At 43.4% G+C, this 20,000-nt stretch overlaps 2 protein-coding genes across 5 annotated transcripts in view; both read left to right on the top strand.

Moving 5' to 3' along the window:
• The window catches only part of LOC134466118 (parathymosin-like), a 19,657-nt gene extending 16,346 nt beyond the window's left edge, over nucleotides 1–3,311 (top strand). The window contains exons 3-5 of the mRNA XM_063220013.1: nucleotides 2,349–2,443; nucleotides 2,747–2,789; nucleotides 3,298–3,311. Coding sequence (XP_063076083.1) covers nucleotides 2,349–2,443; nucleotides 2,747–2,789; nucleotides 3,298–3,311 — 152 coding nt within the window. The remainder of the gene's footprint in view (nucleotides 1–2,348; nucleotides 2,444–2,746; nucleotides 2,790–3,297) is intronic.
• Nucleotides 2,752–20,000, top strand: part of LOC134465846 (band 4.1-like protein 3) — a 43,847-nt gene continuing 26,598 nt past the window's right edge. For all 4 annotated transcript variants that reach the window (XM_063219741.1, XM_063219743.1, XM_063219740.1 and 1 more), the window contains exons 1-7: nucleotides 2,752–2,789; nucleotides 3,753–3,883; nucleotides 4,468–4,572; nucleotides 4,925–4,967; nucleotides 14,431–14,506; nucleotides 17,984–18,134; nucleotides 18,806–18,879. In XM_063219741.1, the coding sequence (XP_063075811.1) occupies nucleotides 3,830–3,883; nucleotides 4,468–4,572; nucleotides 4,925–4,967; nucleotides 14,431–14,506; nucleotides 17,984–18,134; nucleotides 18,806–18,879 (503 nt within the window). In that variant the 5' untranslated portion in view covers nucleotides 2,752–2,789; nucleotides 3,753–3,829. The remainder of the gene's footprint in view (nucleotides 2,790–3,752; nucleotides 3,884–4,467; nucleotides 4,573–4,924; nucleotides 4,968–14,430; nucleotides 14,507–17,983; nucleotides 18,135–18,805; nucleotides 18,880–20,000) is intronic.

Here is a 20,000-nt window from a genome sequence, read left to right as displayed (position 1 = left end):
CTACATCATAACAACATTGCCATGACATTACAGAGAGACATAGTGCTGCGCGAGTTGGAGTTGGAGTTTCCCAGTTGGGCTTTGGGCTTTGACTTTCATATATGGGGGGCAGCTATCAGCAGTGCTCAATCAGATAAGTTTACAGATACCAATTTCTATTTGCCCATTCTGACAATTAATTACTTTGATATTAAAATTGAAAAGAGAAATCAACGTTTTAGTATCTACATGTGGTGTCGCTCGATTGTTTAATTTTTTTAATAGCCTACTGCAGTGGTGAAGTGGCACAGTCCAGTAGCTACACAAACTATGAAGCTGAGAATTGGCCAGATTGGTGTAAAGCATCATTTGCTACGTTTACATGAGACGTTTAGGCCTAATTCAGAGTTAACTCCTTTCAATTCTGAATAAAGCTTCATTATATCCCCGAAACGCGGAGCGTCGGGGATGTAATGGTTTTGCGTGCACCGCCGCCGCGTCCGCCGCCGCCGCCGCGTCCGCCGCCGCGTAAGGTCTTTCGTGTTAACGCGATAACTTTTGAACGGATGTTTGGATTTGTCCCAGATTTGGTGTGTGAATGCTCTAGGGCAGGTTCATGAACTGATTCGAGTTTGGAGGTCAACAATTTCAAGATGGCCGAATTCAAGATGGCCGAATTTTTGTTTGGCCCATTACTTCTGACCGGGTGGATGGATTTGTCCCAGATTTGGTGTGTGAATGCTCTAGGGTGGGTTCATGAACTGATTAGAGTTTGGAGGTTAACACTTTCAAGATGGCCGAATTCAAGATGGCCGAATTTTTGTTTGGTCCATAACTTCTGACCGGGTGGATGGATTTGTCCCAGATTTGGTGTGTGAATGTTCTAGGGTAAGTTCATGAACTGATTCGAGTTTGGAGGTCAACAATTTCAAGATGGCCGAATTCAAGATGGACGAATTTTTGTTTGGCCCATTACTTCTGACCGGGTGGATGGATTTGTCCCAGATTTGGTGTGTGAATGCTCTAGGGTGGGTTCATGAACTGATTACAGTTTGGAGGTTAACACTTTCAAGATGGCCGAATTCAAGATGGCCGAATTTTTGTTTGGTCCATAACTTCTGACCGGGTGGATGGATTTGTCCCAGATTTGGTGTGTGAATGTTGTAGGGTAGGTTCATGAACTGATTCGAGTTTGGAGGTCAACAATTTCAAGATGGCCGAATTCAAGATGGCCGAATTTTTGTTTGGCCCATTTCTTCTGACCGGGTGGATGGATTTGTCCCAGATTTGGTGTGTGAATGCTGCAGGGTAGGTTCATGAACTGATTACAGTTTGGACGTCAACACTTTCAAAGTGGTGGAATTTTTATTTGGCCCATAACTTCTGACTGGGTGGATTGATTTGCCCGGTAACTCCTTAATTTAATGGTTCACCATTTCAGTGAATCTACCATATCAGGTAGGCCTACAGTGTAATAACCAGTGTAACAATATTTAATACCATGTAATACTAGTGTAATATCAGTGTAAAAATAGGCAATACCAGGTACAGTGTAATAACCAGTGTAACAATATGTAATACCATGTAATACTAGTGTAATACCAGTGTACAAATATGCAATACCATGTAATACCACTTACACACAAATAGCCTACATGATATAAGTACAAAATTGGTACATGGTGTCACACTGGTATGACGTGGTATTAAATATTGTTACACTGGTTATTACACTGTACCTAATGTGGTATATCCACTGTAATAGTGAACCATTAAAACAGTGTTACCATTTGCCCCATTTTTTCCTTCATTTTCACAATAGTCATTTGGTTTTAAGCCTCTGCACGTCATTGATCTATGTATAGATATTAAATATATTTATTTTATATTTTGTATCATAAACGTTCATGAAAAGGTGGACGGGAGTGGTAGGAATGATTGGGGACTGGAAGCGTCGCGTTTCGGGGATATACCTTAAGCAGTCGAAGGCGACTGCACAGGCAGTCTAGTTTCTGCTTTGAAAGCGTCACGCAACCGAACCACCTCTTAATTAGGAATCAAAGGACAGATCAGAGTAAACTTGACGAGCTGACACTCAGCCGACAATGCCGACATTCAGCCAAAGTTCGGCCGACTGTGCTTGCTACCTGGAAGCGCGACTCGGCCGCCACTTTTTGCTTTTCGAATAGGCATGAGTCATGACACAGCTCCATCGTAAAGCAAAAAATGGCCACCTAGTCGTGCTGTGTTGAGCTACCAGTAGGCCTACCAGAAAATCTGGCAGTGGAAAAGAGGCATAACTGTTTCCTGTGTGTGGTCATGTGTCTGTCTAACAGCAGCGTCAGCAGCGTCAGCAGCGTCAGCATCAGCAGCAGCAGCAGCAGCAGAGTGTGGTGTTGACTCCCAGAGTGCACCACCGTCGCCCCCTGCTGGACACAACCAACATCACACCCCCACACTATCGGTGAGTCACACACACACACACACACACACACACACACACACACACACACACACACACACACACACACACACTATCGGTGAGTCACACACACGCACACACACACACACACACACACACACACACACACACACACACACACACACAGGGTACAATTTGTAGGGGGGGATGGAGGGGATTGTCCCCCCTTCTGGTCTTGATATCGCCACTTTTTCTACATGATGTATCTTTGTGGACTACATGTGTGTCTTCTTCATGTGCTAACATGTATCTGTGTGTCTGTCTCTCTCTGGCCACCCCTCCCAGATTGCAGAGGGCTCCTCTACTTCATCCTCAGCGTTGGCAGACAGTAAGTCAGAAAATGCTTTATTAAACACTTTTAATTATATATTATGTAATTATATATTATATAGTAATGATATATATTATGTAATGTATCTATTATACTGTATATAATTAAACATATAAATACCTGTAACCAGTACCCTGTAGTTAAATTAACTCTAAGCCGCTTTTTGGATAAAAAAGTGTCGGCTAAGCAGAGAGTAATGTAATGTGTAAATGCTCCATGGACTGTAACCAATACCCTGTACATAACTGTAAATTGCTTTAGATAAAAGCGTCAGCTTAGTGTAATGTAATACGTTTATTTATACATTTATTTATTTATTCAATTATAATATGGTAACATTTCACTAACAACAGCGGCCCCTTGAAAAAGCTTTGTAAGCACTTAATTAACATTTATCATTAACAAATTATGAATGTGATGAGAGAGAGAGAGAGAGAGAGAGAGAGAGAGAGAGAGAGAGAGATTCCTCTGTTGTCAAGAGACTTCAGGTGTCATCGGTGTCCAGAGAAACACATGTAGAGAGCAGAGAGAGGGTCCGAGGCACTGTCGTAAAATGTTATTCTTATATGATTCTTGTGTAGATTCTTATATGTACATGTATATGCAGGAATATAGATGTATATGTATGTGACTATATATAGAGTTCCAGTTGTGTTAAGGCTAGTCTGTGCCTGAGTGTGAGGGCCTGTCAGCTGAGGTGTGATTGAGCTGATTAGCATATGAGAAGGCTCTGGCCCTGGGTGGGCCAAGACCTATATAAGGCTGAACGATGCCACCAGGAATCGGGCTTCCTAACTAGAGATATCACAGGGAATGATGTCTCTCGCTAAGACGTTCCCTGTTCCAATCTGGAGCAATAATAAAATATCTGCAGAAACCCACCGGAAAGCCGTAAAGTTGAAAGTCCTTCATTTTTCTGAGTGGGACATCAAAATGCTACTTCCAAATGTGATGTTCTAGGTGCCGCCGAGTGTAGACTCCACGAGCCAATAATAAACTCCCGTTTGCAAGCCCCGCCCACCAATCAGCTGGGGAAGATGACGTGTCGGATCTCCTTATTGGACGGAACGGACCACACCATCAAAGTGGAGGTGTGTAGCCATCGCTTAAGCGTGTGTGTGTGTGTGTGTGTGTGTGTGTGTGTGTGTGTGTGTGTGTGTGTGCGTGAGTGTGTGTGTGTGTGTGTGTGTGTGTGTGTGTGTGTGTGTGTGTGTGTGTGTGTGTGTGTGTGTGTGTGTGTGTGTGTGTGTGTGTGTGCGTGTGTGTGTGTGTGTGTGTGTGTGAGATATTTGTTTTGAGGCTTCTTAGCTTACAGTGAAAATGGAGACAGGAATCTAGTGCCAGTCGGGGCAGGGTTGGGATATTACCTAAGCTCTCGAGACTCGAAATGTGGGGGGCTTAGCACAATGCCCCCCCCTTTCTTCTTCATACCCCTCTCTAAATAGCCCACTGTGACAGTACATGCGTTTTTTGTCTGCACTGAAGTGAACGCTTTCAATCTCATTGTGAATGTGTGTAGTGTACGTAATTAAAGCATTCTATTCTATGTTATTCTTTTCTATTCTATTTTCTATTCTGTTCTGTTTTGTTTTGTTTTGTTCTATTTTGTTCTATTTTCTATTCTATTCTATTCTATGTTCTTTTCTATTCTATTCTTTTCTGTGTTGTGATCTAGAAGCGGGACAAAGGCCAGGTGTTGTTTGAGCAGGTGTGCTCTCATCTGAACCTGCTTGAGCGAGACTACTTTGGACTGGTCTACTGCGACACAGAGGGACAGAAGGTACATGTTTATACCTTTATTTATTTGTTTATTTATTTATTCCATTTATGTATTAAATTATAATATAATATCGTTGTTATTTCCTGGACTAAGGGGTAATAGAACTGTGAAAGGGCCTTCTTGCATCGCAATATAGTATCGTGACTCTGTGTATTACGATTTCTCGATTCGATGCAATATTGGTACTTGTATGGTACAGTATATGGTAGCATTTTGGTAACAGCAGCCTTCCCTTAAAAAAAAAGATTTATTAACAATTTACAAACATTTACAAACCTACTGTACCTACATTTGCCAACCTACAGTTGCAAGTAACATGATGTTTGTTTGTGTGTTCCTTTGTGCCCCACAGAACTGGCTGGATCCAAACAAAGAACTGAAGAAGCAGATTCAAGGTGACATTTCTGCTTCTCTCATCAAGATTAGTAAATGTGGAGTATGTAGGCTTGTGGCCAGAGAGAGTATTGCAACTATACTGCTCATTACCTCAGTGGCCAGAGAGAGTATTGCAACTATACTGCTATTTACCTCAGTGGCCAATAGTCCTGGACCAGCCCTGTAGACCCGTTCGCAATTTTGAGTTGAGGGCGTTTCTCACTGGATTTGAGTTAGTGGGTTCCTAGACATTAAAAATCACGGAGGTGCTCGTCCACCATAGTGCCAGATTTTTCACAATATGGCCGCCAAATATGGCCGCCATCGCCTATGACAAAAACATGTGTTTTTTACTTTTAAACTGTTTATACACATGCCATACATCAATTCTGACCAATTTTTGAAGAGGAATTCATTTCTGACAATTGCATGAGGAGAGTGTGTGATTGTGACCTTATAAGGTCGTTGCCAAGGTCAAATTTGCTATTCTGAAGAATGTCAATAGACTTTCATTGTAAAAATGAGAAACAAATTCTCAATTATGGTATGAGGAGTTATTCGCTGATATCGCTATGATTATTTTGTGTCAGTATAGTGTCAGTGTAGTTCTTAAAAGGTCAATGTCAAGATCAAGGTCATGTTCCAGGTCTTTTCCCTATTCTGAAGAACTCGGCCATGTGCTTGCCTATTAGGTCATTATTCAGAATAAGGAACAGCCGCTATAAATATAAATCTAACATTTCCACACAGTCAGAGGACAGGACATTATATGCACTGCAACAGTCAACACAGAGAGGAGCCCCCACTAGAAGAGGAGAAGTGTGTCAGACATCACAAGAGAATACAACTTCACTGCCTCTTTCGAATGCTTGTGCATAACATTCAAAGCGGAATAAGGCGAACACCATTGCATATGATGCTTCCCACAGCAAAAGCCTTCACATCAAGAACCTTCTCGCAACTTTTCACAGGATTGGTTCATGTTCAAGCTACCAGACAATCAGATCTAACCAGTCTTCCTGCTAGCTATGTTGTGGAATGCTCGAAAAACAGACAGAAAACCATACCTAGTACTTTTACAAGGGAGGATTATACATTGCCAGGTATCCAACTCTGATTATGCTGACAAATCATCACTTTCTGGTACCAAGGGTTCACACTCTGCAACCTTATTACCGTTTCAAGATGCTTCTGTGAACACACACCTTCAAGAGTCTCCAGTGTCGGGCACAGAATTAAGCCAAGCTGATGATATACTGCAGAGGAATTTACCATGCCAAGAGGTACCTGATCATGCAAAGCCAGTGGTTCGACCTGCCCTACCACCAGACATGTTGCTGCATCCTGAAAACAAGCAAGCAACATTACTGCATGTTGCAACTGCAAAAGGTTTATCAGGAAAGTGTGGCTGCTTGATCAGCCTGATTCGCTCTGGTGTGTCAGGAGGAGACCTTTTGATGCAGGCTGCTGTACACACACTTGTCTCATCTGCTGTTGTGCCAATGATGCGTGCTGGCTTCCTTCCAATAATACCAAGACCCATTTCTGAGTGTGCGACTGTCAGACACTGCCTATCCAGCTTCCAGTGTTCGCAGACAGATGAACAAGGCATCAATGGCAATTTGGTGTGATGAAACCTGCACGAGACGGAGCACTTCAAGGATCTCTTCCACTGTATTGGCCCTTTGCATTGGATGCGTGTTATTCTCAGATATCAGGGAAAATTGCCTCAAGGTTCTGGCCTGGATGATGCATTGATGCATGTCTCTCCAGTGGGAGGTATTCCGGCCTCACAAGGACAAAGCAGACTATCCAGTGCTTGCACAGGTACAGGCATTGCACACTTCACTGGCTTCAGTTGCCCAGAATTTGAGTTTGAGGCCTTGATTGAGCAAGTGGAGAGCTTGAATCAAGACAAGTCAGAGCTCTACCAATTCTTTGAAGTTTGGCGGGATTTGGTGGCCATCATTAAAAATGCTGTTGTCTCTGAAAGAGAAGGAAAATAAATCAATATGTGGCTACCATAACGTCCTATGCCAAATTTTGCAGTACGTAATTGCATTAATTACCTATGTTATGGATCATGGTATCTTGAATAAATCAAGGTTCTAGTGTTAACACATTCTGAGCTGTACCGTTGCTTTTCTGTAGGTCAGTGGGTTGTGCAGGATCGCCATGGCTAGTACTGTGCTGTGGGAGGTGACATAAAGGTTGAGCAGCTTTCAGAGAGTATGCAAGGGTCATGGAGGACACTATGTAGTAGGAGCCACACGCATTGTTAATGTTGCAGCAAAGTTTGAGCTCTTTCCATCAGATTAGAATGATCACTGATGTCCTCAACTTTCTCACCAACAACACCACTTTGAAGCAGACAGAATGCCACCTCCAACATGCATTGAGCACCACTCCACGCCTTACATTCAACTGAAATGTGTGATTGTTGCTAGACTTTGTGGTGGATCCTCCCCTACTAACAATTTTTAGTTCTACGAAGGTTCCTGGAACACAAGCCCTTGGTTTCAGTTTAGTTCTGGGTACGTCCCCAGGGAGTAATGTTTGGTTATTTTTCCGTTCTCACTTGGTTGGCAGGAAAGTTTAATTTTCGTTCCTAGAATGTTATATGTGTAGTTCCCATTCCGTTCCCTTATTGTTCTCTCACCGTCACTTTATTCCTGTTCATGTCATGTTTGTTCCCTTGTCGTTCCCATATGGTTCCCTTAACCTTGTTGGTTGCATATTTGGTTCCTTAGACATACTCCTGATGTTCCCCCGACATTGTTTATTATTGTGAATGTGTTTTGGTCCTGCCCCACTATCTCTCACCATATTTGAGGTACCCTGATCATGGTACTTAAGCACCTCCCATCCTCCACCATGATTGAAACACCCTGCGCCTGGCATCAGTTTGGCACACTGCTCTCTTAAAATGATGTGTAAAGCTGCTGAAAACATATATATGTCTATATTTTATATGTCAGCCTATGCAGTATTGTACCACAATGTGAGAGAAGTATCAGCTGAGCATGTATGAACACAACCTAGTGGGGATTAATACCAAATATTTTCCTTAATGAAGTTTAAAGATAACCATACCATCTACAGCAAGTGCACAATGGAGCAAGCAATGTAACATGTGCTGTTACTGACTAGCTCACGAAGCAAGGCACAAGATGTAGCTAACAAATGCCATAAGTCAAAAGCGCTGTTAGCGTGCTTGCAAAGCAGGTAAAGAAGCGCTATGCTGTGCCATGCTGACCAGCCAACAGGCAGGCAGGCAGGCAGGCAGGCAAATGACTAAAGCACTCTGACAGTCCAGGTTTATATAGAGGCTCAAGAGTACCATGTGACCAGATTGATTAGGAGTTTTTCAGGTGCAAGCAATTGAATCATGACATACCAGCCCTAAGTAATTAGGTTTGGCCAGGTGCTGATGGACAGATTGGTTGTGAGGGGCCTGCTTGTTACCGGCAAAGGTGTAACAAGTTCTCAAGCTATTTCTTTCACTCACCACATCTTTTGTGTGATGTTGTGTGCACAGCCAAACCTTGGATCAACCAAACCAAGTTGAGTTAAATGAATGAAATGGAATAAAAAAAATAGATTGTGTACATGATATAATCTGGAGGAAATACTGTTACTAATATGTAGACGTATATGATTCAGTGTTTCCCACAGAAATTTTGGAAACTATGGGGGCAGCCAGGGTTTATTTTGTCCGGGGGGGGGTCCTTCTCACACGGGCCTTTTTTTTTGGGGGGGGGGGGGGGGGTGTGTATTCTTGCAGCGTAAATGCAAAACGGCAAAACAATGACTACAGTATGACATTGGCGCATGGAGAAACTGTAGGCCTGGGCCTGTATTTCAGCCATTTATATTTTGAGAAATAAGGCTACATAAGATTTTACCCATGACTTGTATAATAGTAGTACATTGTCATTGTCAAAAAATGCAGTACAGTGAATAATTTCTGTTTACAACACAGTTTCATTCGTCCCTCATGCAGAGGTCTGGGAAACAATAATAAAATAAAATAGGAGCAGAGATAAGAATTTAAGAGCACTGTGAAATTGTTAACGCATAGACAAAAAGGGTCTTAGAGGGTAGGCTATGCCTTTTCCCCCCACACATATCTGTAGGCGTACACATTCTACATGAGGGGTGCTGGTCACAGGGCCAGTTTTTTTCCAAATTCCTCCCATTAAAAGGGCTGAACAACATATTACACATTTATGTCTATATTCACATTCATTACACATTAATTTCTATATGCAGCCCGATGTCTCCTCTGCTGTGTCAATGAAGGTCTGTCACCAAACTCATTACAACTGTAAAACAAAGCCTAGGGAGTGTTAGTAAACTCATCCCAACTGTCCCTTCTCTGAAGGTTTTTTATATTGCTCCCAAACCCAAGTAAACTACAACAACTTGACTAGGCTTTTGATCCCTGTCTTTCAAGCACTTGTGGTTCTCTCTGTAGCAGGGGTGCCCAACCTTTTTTTAACCAAGATCTACTTTTGAAGTTGATGGTCTGCCGTGATCTACCAAGTCATATTCAAGGATGTCAGTATGAACATTTAAGACCACCATTTATTAATCACCATTATTATGAACAAAATGTTTTCAGTAGGCTACTATGGCCGTATCTTTTCAGTGTGTTTTTAAAGTGTGTTGAATAGCCAATCTTTACAAAGCAATGCAGCACTGATAGTATGCAGAGATCATTTCAGTCATACACAAGTCATAAACAACTGAAACAATTTCAAAATGATAAACATTTGGTATATAAAAGGCACATAGGCCCTATTTCTAAAATATGATGAAGCATTATCATGCCTTCAGTGGTATAGGCTACAAATTAAAAAGGGCTCAGAAATTCACCATTTGTTATGGGTAAATAGTAGGCTATGAGAGAGAGAGAGAGAGAGAGAGAGAGAGAGAGAGAGAGAGAGAGAGAGAGAGAGAGAGAGAGAGAGAGAGAGAGAGAGAGAGAGAGAGAGAGAGAGAGAGAGCAATGAGAGAACTCATTGGATTGGTTAACACCCCTGTTAAGTGTGACTCCTTCTATGAAGGTTTTTTTTCAGCTCTCTGGGACAGTAGCACAGCAAAGGCTTTCTATTGTGAGTTTGGCCAATCGTTTTGTCCACAACTGAAGCAAGAAACATCACAAATTGAAGTGAATTCCATACATGTCAACAACTAACATTTCCCTTACACGCGGCACGCGATGTAAACGCAGTTACAGTTAGCGATGATGCATGCGACTAGCGATTTGGACGAAGATCCTCGCATATCGGCGTGTCATAACGCATCGTTGCGCACATGTTCTGTTCTGTTACTCACCCGATGTTACACGTGTGCACACATGAATCAACTGTAATACCCTTACGGTCACTTCCTAATGCTTTCCCCTCATTCTGTGTTACCGTGGGACTACTTATCTAACCAATACAGAGTCTATAGGATGTATTTACTCCAGGAGGAAAATGCGAAGGAAATTCAAAATCGGATATCGTTAAAAAAAAAAAAAGTAAAAAAAAAAAAAATCTTTTTTTTTTTTTTTTTTTTTTTTTTTACATTTTCGTAAACTATGGCGGCCAAATTTAAACTATGGCGGGCCGCCATAGTTTCCTCAATGTATGGGAAACACTGTGATTGAATCGGGTGGACAGTCATCATTGCTTATGCTCTGAACAACACAGTATAAACAAAGTTGGGGGAACATCAGGAGCACGTCTAGGGAACCAGACAAGACCAGACCTATAATGTAACCATCAAGGTTATGGGAACCATATGGGAACGATGAGGGAACAAACATGAAAAGCAATAAAGGTACGGTGAGAGAATGGCGAGGGAATGGAATGGGAACCACACATATATCGTTCTGGGAACTTAAATTAAACTTTCCTGGCAACCCAGTGAGAACCAAAACAGAACCAAAAATTACGTATCCGAAACGTATCCAGAACCGAACCGGAACCAATGCCTGCTTGGTTTTTACTGTAACCAAAGGGAACGTTTCTAAGTGGTAAATTTTGGTTTGGTAATAACCCAACCTTTAGAGAACCAAAAGTCAAACGTTCTCTTTACGTTCTGTGTTACTAGGGTCAGAATCCATACTCAGTGACCATTCAATGCGCCCGCTCCACTGCACAATCTGCTGAGCAACCAGGTTGTCGCACCTCGCCTGCGCAACCGTCTCCAAAGCTTGCTTGCAAGCTTGTCTTCAGCTTATACAGCCAGGATAGGTTAGTTCTCACGAACATAAGATAAGTGGAACTGTTTCAAAAAGGAATCTTCTGCAGTACAAAGATCAACCATAGAAGACACCAGCAATCATCGTAAAGGAGCAGAAGTTGGTCTCATCTAAAGACATAGCTGAGGCACATAGGAGAATGGACATTGCTAAGGAACGGGGCATGAGTATTCAGCAGATCTCATGATGTCCTTTCAGCATCACCCCTGTTAGATGGTGACCTTCCGTTGGTTGTTAACAAGTCAAAGCTTGTCAGTGAAATTGAGCCTCACCTTAATCTCACCCAATGAAGCTCTGAGTCTACATATTGCCCTCATGTTCGGGTAGACTTCATGTCAAAGATCCGTCAGATGCCTCTGGCAGAATTTAGGCGCTGTCATCAATGCCATCATCAACTCAGCAATAACCCTCTGCTGACATCCAGAGCTCATCCATCTTGTGACTCCTACATTGAGATGTCATTGAAGGAAGGTGAACACATGGGACGTACCAACTCAACAACAGCCGTTGACATCATTGGCATGAACGGACAAACACCCATTCCTCACCAACTTGATAAGTTCTGGGCCTCTGTGGAGAACAAGTGAAATCTCCAATTGTTAGTTCCAGACATGATTTATTATCAAACCAGAGGCAATACTACTGTCATTGTCAGCCCTGTTGTTGTTGATGATGAGGTGCTACCAGCAAAGTCAGCTAATGGTGAAGAGATTCCAGAGCTCTTGAACTGCGTTGATGAGGCTTAGGCCAGGTTGTTGGTGCATGTTGAGTGTGCTGTTCGTGTGAGGCAGAGCAGAAAAGTTGTTATAGACTCAAATGATACAGACACATTTGCATTGCTTCTCCACTACAGCCCATATTTCCAAGAACTTGGTATGCAGGAGATTTACCAGCAGTATGGCACTGGTTAGATGAGGAGAATGCTTCCCCTCCATCAATTAGTCTCTCATCTTGGAGCGTCACTGACTGTGATCAAAGAACATATCCTGTAAGAAGATCATTGCATGAGCAGGGGGGTTGCATGAGGTTGGGACTAAACATGCAGCCATGGTTTCTGATCCAGTCCATTACTTGGCTAACTTTGGAGAGGCCAAAATATTGACCGAGCAAGATGCAACATTGTCTGAGAAGTACTTGGTGCGTGTCTGGGCTGGGGCCAGATCAACCACAACAGCTGTAATATTTCATGATCACAGAGTAGAAATGTACAGCAGTGGTGCTGGAATCAATGTTCTTCCTCCCATCAGTAGTGCTATAAGAGGGCACATTCAGAGAGGGGCATTTCTAGTTCATAGAGTCTGCAACATACTTACAAGAACCAAGGACCCCAAAATAAGGCATGAGCCTAAGCAACATGGGTGGCAGGAGCACACACCTGGCATACTCCTGCCATTAAAATGCCTGAAACCATTATCACAAGATATGATGATCATAATGATAACATGATTTTTCGAGTTCAAATAACTTAATCACTAGAATGATACAATGTTCCACCTTAGTAAATGTATTGTGTTTTGGGCTTAATTTAAGCCTAGGTCTTTATCATCACATTTATGCATTAATTGTTTGTTATGATGGTCCCTAAAGTGCTAAGAAATATTAAATGTTAGAAATGTTAGATTTACATTTATAGTGGCAGTTCCTTATTCTTAAAAATGACCTAATGGGCAAGCACATGGCTGAGTTCCTCAGAATAGGAAAAAGACCTTGACCTTGACATTGACCTTGACCTTTTAAGGACTATACTGATACAAATAATCATAGTAATATCAGTAAATAACTCCTCATGCCATAATTGATCATTTGTCTCTCATTTACGTACTATTAACGTTCTTCAGAATAGCAAATTTGACCTTGGCAATGACCTTTTAAGGTCAAAATCACACATCATCCTCATGTAATTGTCAGAATTGAATTCCTCTCCAAACATTGGTCAGAATTGATGTATGACATGTGTATAAACAGTTTAAAAGTAAAAAAGACAGATATTTGTCATAGGCAATTGCGGCCATATTTGGCAGCCATATTGTGAAAAATCTGGCACTATGGTGGACGAGCACCTCCGTGATTTTTAATGTCTAGGAACCCACTAACTCAAATCCAGTGAGAAACGCCCTCAACTCAAAATTGCGAACGGGTCTACAGGGCTGGTCCAGGACTACAAAGAGAATATTGCAACTATACTGCTATTTACCTCAGGCACGGAGGATATGATTTCGGTCACGCTGTTTGTTTGTTTGTCTGTCTGTCTGTCTGTTTGTCAGCAGAAAAGTTATGAACGGATTTTAATTAAATTTTGTGGTGTTGTTGGAAATGACAAAAAGAACAAGCGATTAAATTTTGGCGATGATCCGGATCACAATTTGGATCCAGTATTTTTCAAAAAAGATTCTTCACCATTACGGAATGGGGTGAACTTTGACATTACAGTTTCTGCGCACCCTGCTTGATGTTTTATTTGTAGTGAGGTGACGTTACGGTCCCCTGGCCTGCTTCAAACTAGCCTGAGGGCTGAAACGCCACTTATCTACAAATAAAACAAGGAGCAGAGAGTGCGGCATTTTCTGTATTTTCTTCGGCTTTTGTGTACACAACTGGCCAGCATCTCATTAACGCTCTATTGGTGTACGATACCTTTTTTGTTTACAAGTTACATACTACTAAACAAAAAAACCCTAATCAACCGTACTTTAAAAACCTTATCTCTCTCCCTCACCCTCCCTCTCTCTCTCTCCCTCTCCCCCTCACCCACCCTTCCTCCCTCTCTCTCTCCTTCCCTCTCCCCCCCTCTCTCTCTCCCTCCCCCTCTCCCTCTCTCTCTCTCTCCCCCCCCTCTCTCTCCCTCTCTCTCTCTCTCTCTCTTATTTCCTCTCTCTCTCTCTCTCTCTCTCTCTCTCTCTCTCTCTCTCTCTCTCTCTTCCGCTCTCTTTTCCCCTCTCTGTCTCCATCCCACCCTCTCTCCCTCTCTTTCTTTCTCCCTCCCTCTCTCTCCCCTTCTCTCCCTCTCTCTCCCCCTCTCTCTCCATCCCTCTCTCTCTTCTCCCCCCCTCTCTCCCTCCCTCCCCCCATCTCTCTCCATCCCTCTCTCTCTCATCCCCCCTCTCTCCCTCCCTCTTCCCCCCTCTCCCCCTCTCCCTCTCTCTCTCCCTCCCCCCCCCCCCTCCTCCCTCCCTCCCCTTCTCCACTCCCCCCTCCCTCTCTCTCCACTCCCCCCCCCCCCCCCCCCCCAGGTGGCCAGTGGAGTTTCTCCTTCCGTGTGAAGTTCTATCCTCCTGACCCCGCCCAGCTGCAGGAGGACCTCACCAGGTGATGCTGAACTCTTTCACATTTGGTTTGTTAACCTCATAAGCGCCGTACACACTAGGGATGCAAATTATCGATTCATTTGTTAATCATTAGTTGATAGTCTTATCGATCGACGTACGGTTAATTGATAAGCAGCGTTTTCCCCCCAAAATCTCAATGTTTCTCGAAAAAAAACTACTAAATCTAAAAATTTCAATTAAATATTGAGATAAAATACCACAATTAAATTCATTCTATTTCAATTCTTGAATCCAAAGGTGTTTTAAATATCACCACTATTCACACCCCTCTTTACACACACTCTTCACATGTCCATTTCACCTGGGTCTCTTGTCAGTTGAATTGTCGATTAATTGCGATTAATGTTTTTAATCGATTAACGCATTGATCGATTAAAGTCAATTAATCGTTTGCATCCCTAGTACACACACATTACTAGCTTCTCGCCTGCTCGCCTACTCGCCACTCTCTCATGGAACGTTTGCTGAAAGTTCCCGCTAGCCTGATAAACCAGACTAAATGTGGATGTCTAATTTAGTCTGGCCTCGATCCATAATACATCCGAAGATTGTTGATGAGAACAACCTACCCTCAAAACCCTGCCCACTTTGATTCAAAACACATCTTTGCGTTGTAATTGGTTTGCCAGATTCTTGGCATTCTGGCTTCATTGAATCATTATGCGAGGCCAGACCCACCCGTAGACAAAACATTTTGCCGTCCAGCGGGTGGCGCTGGTTCACCAGGCTAAGTTCCCGCGGCTTTAACTGCCAATCGGACAGGCGAGAAGTACCGAACTCTGCTTTCCAATTGGTTACTCGCTTACTCGCCTATTTTCAACTCGGGATCCGCCCACATCGCATCGCTTGTACAGTACTCGCCTACTCGCCAGCGACACTCTCTGGAACACATTGACATTCTATTGACTTCATTCGCTGAGAGAGTAACTAGTAGCGACGTGTGTGTACGGCCCTTTAGAGCAGAGCCTCCGCTATAACCTTAAAGGTACACTGTGCAGGAAATGGTCAAAGAAGGTATTGCAACTATGCTGCCCACTCATTGAAGCTGGGTTGCCTATTGCCAAATTTGATCTTTTCATGAATATTTACCCAATAATTAACTAATATTTACTAGTATGACCAAAGTAAAGTAAGTTTTGCAGCTTAAAAAGGTCTTTTCTGTAGATTCAAAATGGCGGACAATGGAAAAGATCACCCTTTTCATGTATGAAAAGTTTTCCAGTCATAATGAATACTTAGAATTAGATGGTGGTGGTAAGTATTCATGAAAAAGGTAACATTAGAGAATGGGCAGCATGAATTCTGGAAATAAACAACAAAAATGTTTGCACAGTGCACCTTTTAATGTCCTCAAAATGGTCACATCTTAACCAGTTAGACCTACTCAAGGCTCTCTGTATTGTCATAGCAATATTGTTATGATGTAGTTGAGTGTTTTCGGTAAAGAGTGAAAGTTTTATAGCGTTCACATTTCCTATTTACTGTACTATTTTGTTAGCCTGGTCCTGACCATCCCATAATACTACCATTTCATTTCGTATTAATGGTCTGGCATTTGTTTGCTCTGAAGCGATTGCAGGAAGCAGGAAGTTTGCACTCAGTTATGGTTTGAAATTAGTGGACACCTCTCACCCAATCGCCGGCAGTTACTCAACAACAACATAGCGCAGCCTAATGGCTCTGGCGCAGATGTGTACGTCATTGTCACGAGCGCCCTTTCGCCCCCACGTGGGGTGCTTATTCGTTTATTGTCTGCAGGGCTTTGAACCGGTTCAAGGAACGAAAACGAAAACCGGGAACTTTTTGTATTTTACAGGGAACAGAAACAAAACCGGAAACTTTATTATTTTTTATGTTCTGGAACGTGACCATGTATTTGAAAATAATGGTAACCGGTTAATACCGGTTAATACCGGTTAATACCGTTCCTCAAACTAAAAAAAAAGTAATTATTTTCCTGCGCACGTTACCATGACGGCTGAGGTTCACGTCCTGTGTGACATCAGACATTCTCTAACTAAATGGAGAGAGAGCTGTGGATTACAAAGTCTCCACTCCACATCTTAAAAAAGAGAAACCACTGTCATACAAAAGTGCAAGTTTCCATTGCATCGTTGTAAGACATTGCAGAGAAGCGTGTTAAAAGCGCACCGAGAATGTTCTATGTTATTGGGCATCCATGGCCGTTTCAAATATGCACAAACTCACAATGTCCATCATAGCTCTCCCCATGACCCAAGTCAGCGTGGAGCGCGCATTTTATCATTAAGGTTTATTCTCCGCTTCTCTGCTTAGGTCGTCGTTCTTTTCATCCACTTGAATAAACAATTTGGAATGTAGGCTGACTCATTTGCACTTCCGTCTTTCTTGGTTAATTAACGTCAGTTAGGCCTATGGGGAGTAATCAGCTGACAGGAATGAAATGAACCGTTCCGGGAACAATATTTTTTTGTTCTAACCGGTTCGGGAACGTCAATTTATTGGTGGAACTCATAACCGGAAACGTTATAATTCCGTTTCTGTTCGGAACGGAACGTTTGGAAAAAAATAATGGTTCAAAGCCCTGATTGTCTGTTTTCTGGGGGGGGGCATTGCGATCAAAATCCTACTGCTCCAGGCACTCCACAGAGAAGCACGGCCAGACTACTGTAGTGGAGCCAATCCTTTGGCGGAAGTACGTAGGATGGCTCGCGGCGCTACTATTTTGTTACTGCCTCTTCTCAAACTGACACCTGACCCATTCAGATCAAGGCGCTGCTCACAAGACAAGACCGATGCAATCGTTTAGTTTAGTTTATTAGGATCCCCATTAGCTGGGCGCAGACCCAGCTATTCTTCCTGGGGTCCAACAATAAAATCACACACAGTTAAAAGTTCTACACAAATCTGTACATTCATTTAAGCACCATACATTGAAAAGAAAGAAAGAAAAAAGAAGAAAAAAACATATAATATAAACATAAAAATTGGTTTAAGACCTTGTGAAAAACATCTCTACCTCTGCACTAACCTAGTTTATGCATGATAGGCTCAGATGTTTTTTCGCCTGTTTTTTTGAGCAGGGGGGGTCCCCAACCCTTTAAAGCGGGGGGTCCCCAACCCTTTAAAGCGGGGGGTCCCCAATCGTTTAAAGCAGGGGGGGGGGTGTCCCCAATCGTTTAAAGCAGGGGGGGGGGTCCCCAATCCTTTAAAGCAGGGGGGTCCCCAATCGTTTAAAGCAGGGGGGTCCCCAATAGGGGGGGTCCCCAATCGTTTAAAGCAGGGGGGAGGGGGGGGGTATCCCCAATCCTTTAAAGCAGGGGGGGGGGGGGTGGTCCCCAATCCTTTAAAGCAGGGGGGTCCCCAATAGGGGGGGGGTCCCCAATCGTTTAAAGCAGGGGGGGTATTACCTGTATACCATGTCTGTGATATTGTGCTATATAAATACATATTGTATTGTACTGTATTGTATCTACAGGTACTACCTGTGTCTGCAGCTGCGTGATGACATCGTGTCGGGTCGGCTGCCCTGCTCCTTCTCCACTCATGCTGTGCTGGGGGCCCTCACCGCTCAGGCAGAACTGGGGGACCACGACCCGCAGGAGCTGGGCAAGGACTACCTAGGACAGGTACTTACACATGGGCATGGGCTACCTAGGACAGGTACTTACACATGGGCATGGGCTACCTAGGACAGGTACTTACACATGGGCATGGGCTACCTAGGACAGGTACGCCGCCCCTTAAAGGGACACTGTGTAAGATTTGTAGTTGTTTATTTCCAGACTTTATGCTGCCCATTCACTAATATTACCTTTTTCATTAACACTTACCACCACCATCAAATTCTTCATACATGAAAAGAAGGATCTTCTCCATGGTCCGTCATTTTGAATTTCCAAAAATAGTCGAAATGGAGTAGCATGATAAACCAGCCTAAATGTGAGACCGGAGTCTGGCCCCGATGAACGATACCTCCAAAGATTGTTGATGAGAACAACCTGTTGTTTTTTCAAACCGTGCAGGCACTCTGTCCAATCGGTGATCTTTGCCGTTGATGTGCTTTCCCAACGGTGTTGCGAAGTTCGTCGTCACTCCCTCAAAACCCCGCCCGCTTTGATTGAAAACAAATTGCTGCGTTGTGATTGGTTTTGCCAGACTCGGGGCACAGCGTTCAAAACGTTCTCAGATCCGAGGCCAGACCCACTCACTAGCTGAACATTTTCGGTGTCCAGCGGGTGGCGCTGGTTTACCAAGCTAGAAATGGAGCAATACATGTTTCTTCTGTTCCCGTTCCTAGCTGCGTTTGGCCCCCGCTGCCTCCCAAACACAAGAGCTGATGGACAAGATCGCAGACCTGCACAGCGGACACAGGTCAGTCTATTCACCTCCTCTTCTCTCCTCTCATCTCTTCTCCTCTCCTCTCCTCTCCTCTCCTCTCCTCTCCTCTCCTCTGCTTTCCTCTCCTCTCCTCTCCTCTCCTCATCTCTCATCATCTCTCCTCTCCTCCTCTCCTCTCCTCTCTTCTCCTCTCCTCTCCTCTCCTCTCCTCTTCTCTCCTCTCATCTCTTCTCCCCTCCTCTCCTCTCCTCTCCTCTCCTCTCCTCTCCTCCTCCCCTCCCCTCTCCTCTCCTCTCCTCTCCTCTCATCTCCTCTCCTCTCCTGTCCTCCCCTCTCCTCTCCTCTATCCTCTCCTCTCCTCTTCTCTCCTCTCCTCTCATCTCCTCCTCTCTCCTCTCATCTCCTCTCCTCTCCTCCCCTCTCATCTCCTCTCCTCTCATCTCATCTCCTCTCCTCTCCTCTCCTCTCCTCTCCTGCACTGGTCAGACTCATCCTACCTTCCTCTCCTCCTCTGCTCACCTCTCCTTTCCTCCTCCTCTCATCTCCCATCCTCTACTCTCATCTCTCCTCTCCTCTCTTCTCCTCTCATCTCTCCTCTCCTCTGTCCTCTCTCCTCTCCTTTCCTCCTCCTCTCCTCTTCTCCCCCCTCCTCTCTCACCCTTATGTGCTGCCGATGCCTAGATGCATTTCTTCTTTTTTCTTCATTGCTGGACCGTATTGCTTTGTCACAAGACAAAGGAGGTGTGATGAAAACCATTTTCAGTCTTAAACCATTGTGTCCTGGAGCGACATATACGCTGCATTCAAGTTCTTGAGATTTGAGCTGTTTTATTTATTAAAGATATGGGCATGTTAGAGCTGAATGAACACTATTCTAGTGCAAAATCAAGGTTCTAGACTTTAAATGCATCTTATTTCATGTTTTGATGTGCTTCGTAGGTTGAGATATTTAGGTTTTAATAGGGAGAGGGCACCTTTTCCCAAAAAGGGCTTAGGAAAATGGGTTAACTCAATTTTGACAAAATGTCTAGTTACTGCACTTTGGAGGGCAGTATTGCTGTTGATGTTATTATCATTATTAATTATTATATTTATTATCATTATTCCTTGTAGGGGCATGAGTTATAATAATAATAATAATAATAATAATAATA

Source organism: Engraulis encrasicolus, chromosome 16, assembly GCF_034702125.1.
Source record: "Engraulis encrasicolus isolate BLACKSEA-1 chromosome 16, IST_EnEncr_1.0, whole genome shotgun sequence".
NCBI classification, from domain to species: domain Eukaryota; kingdom Metazoa; phylum Chordata; class Actinopteri; order Clupeiformes; family Engraulidae; genus Engraulis; species Engraulis encrasicolus.
This window is presented reverse-complemented; position numbering and strand designations above follow the sequence as displayed.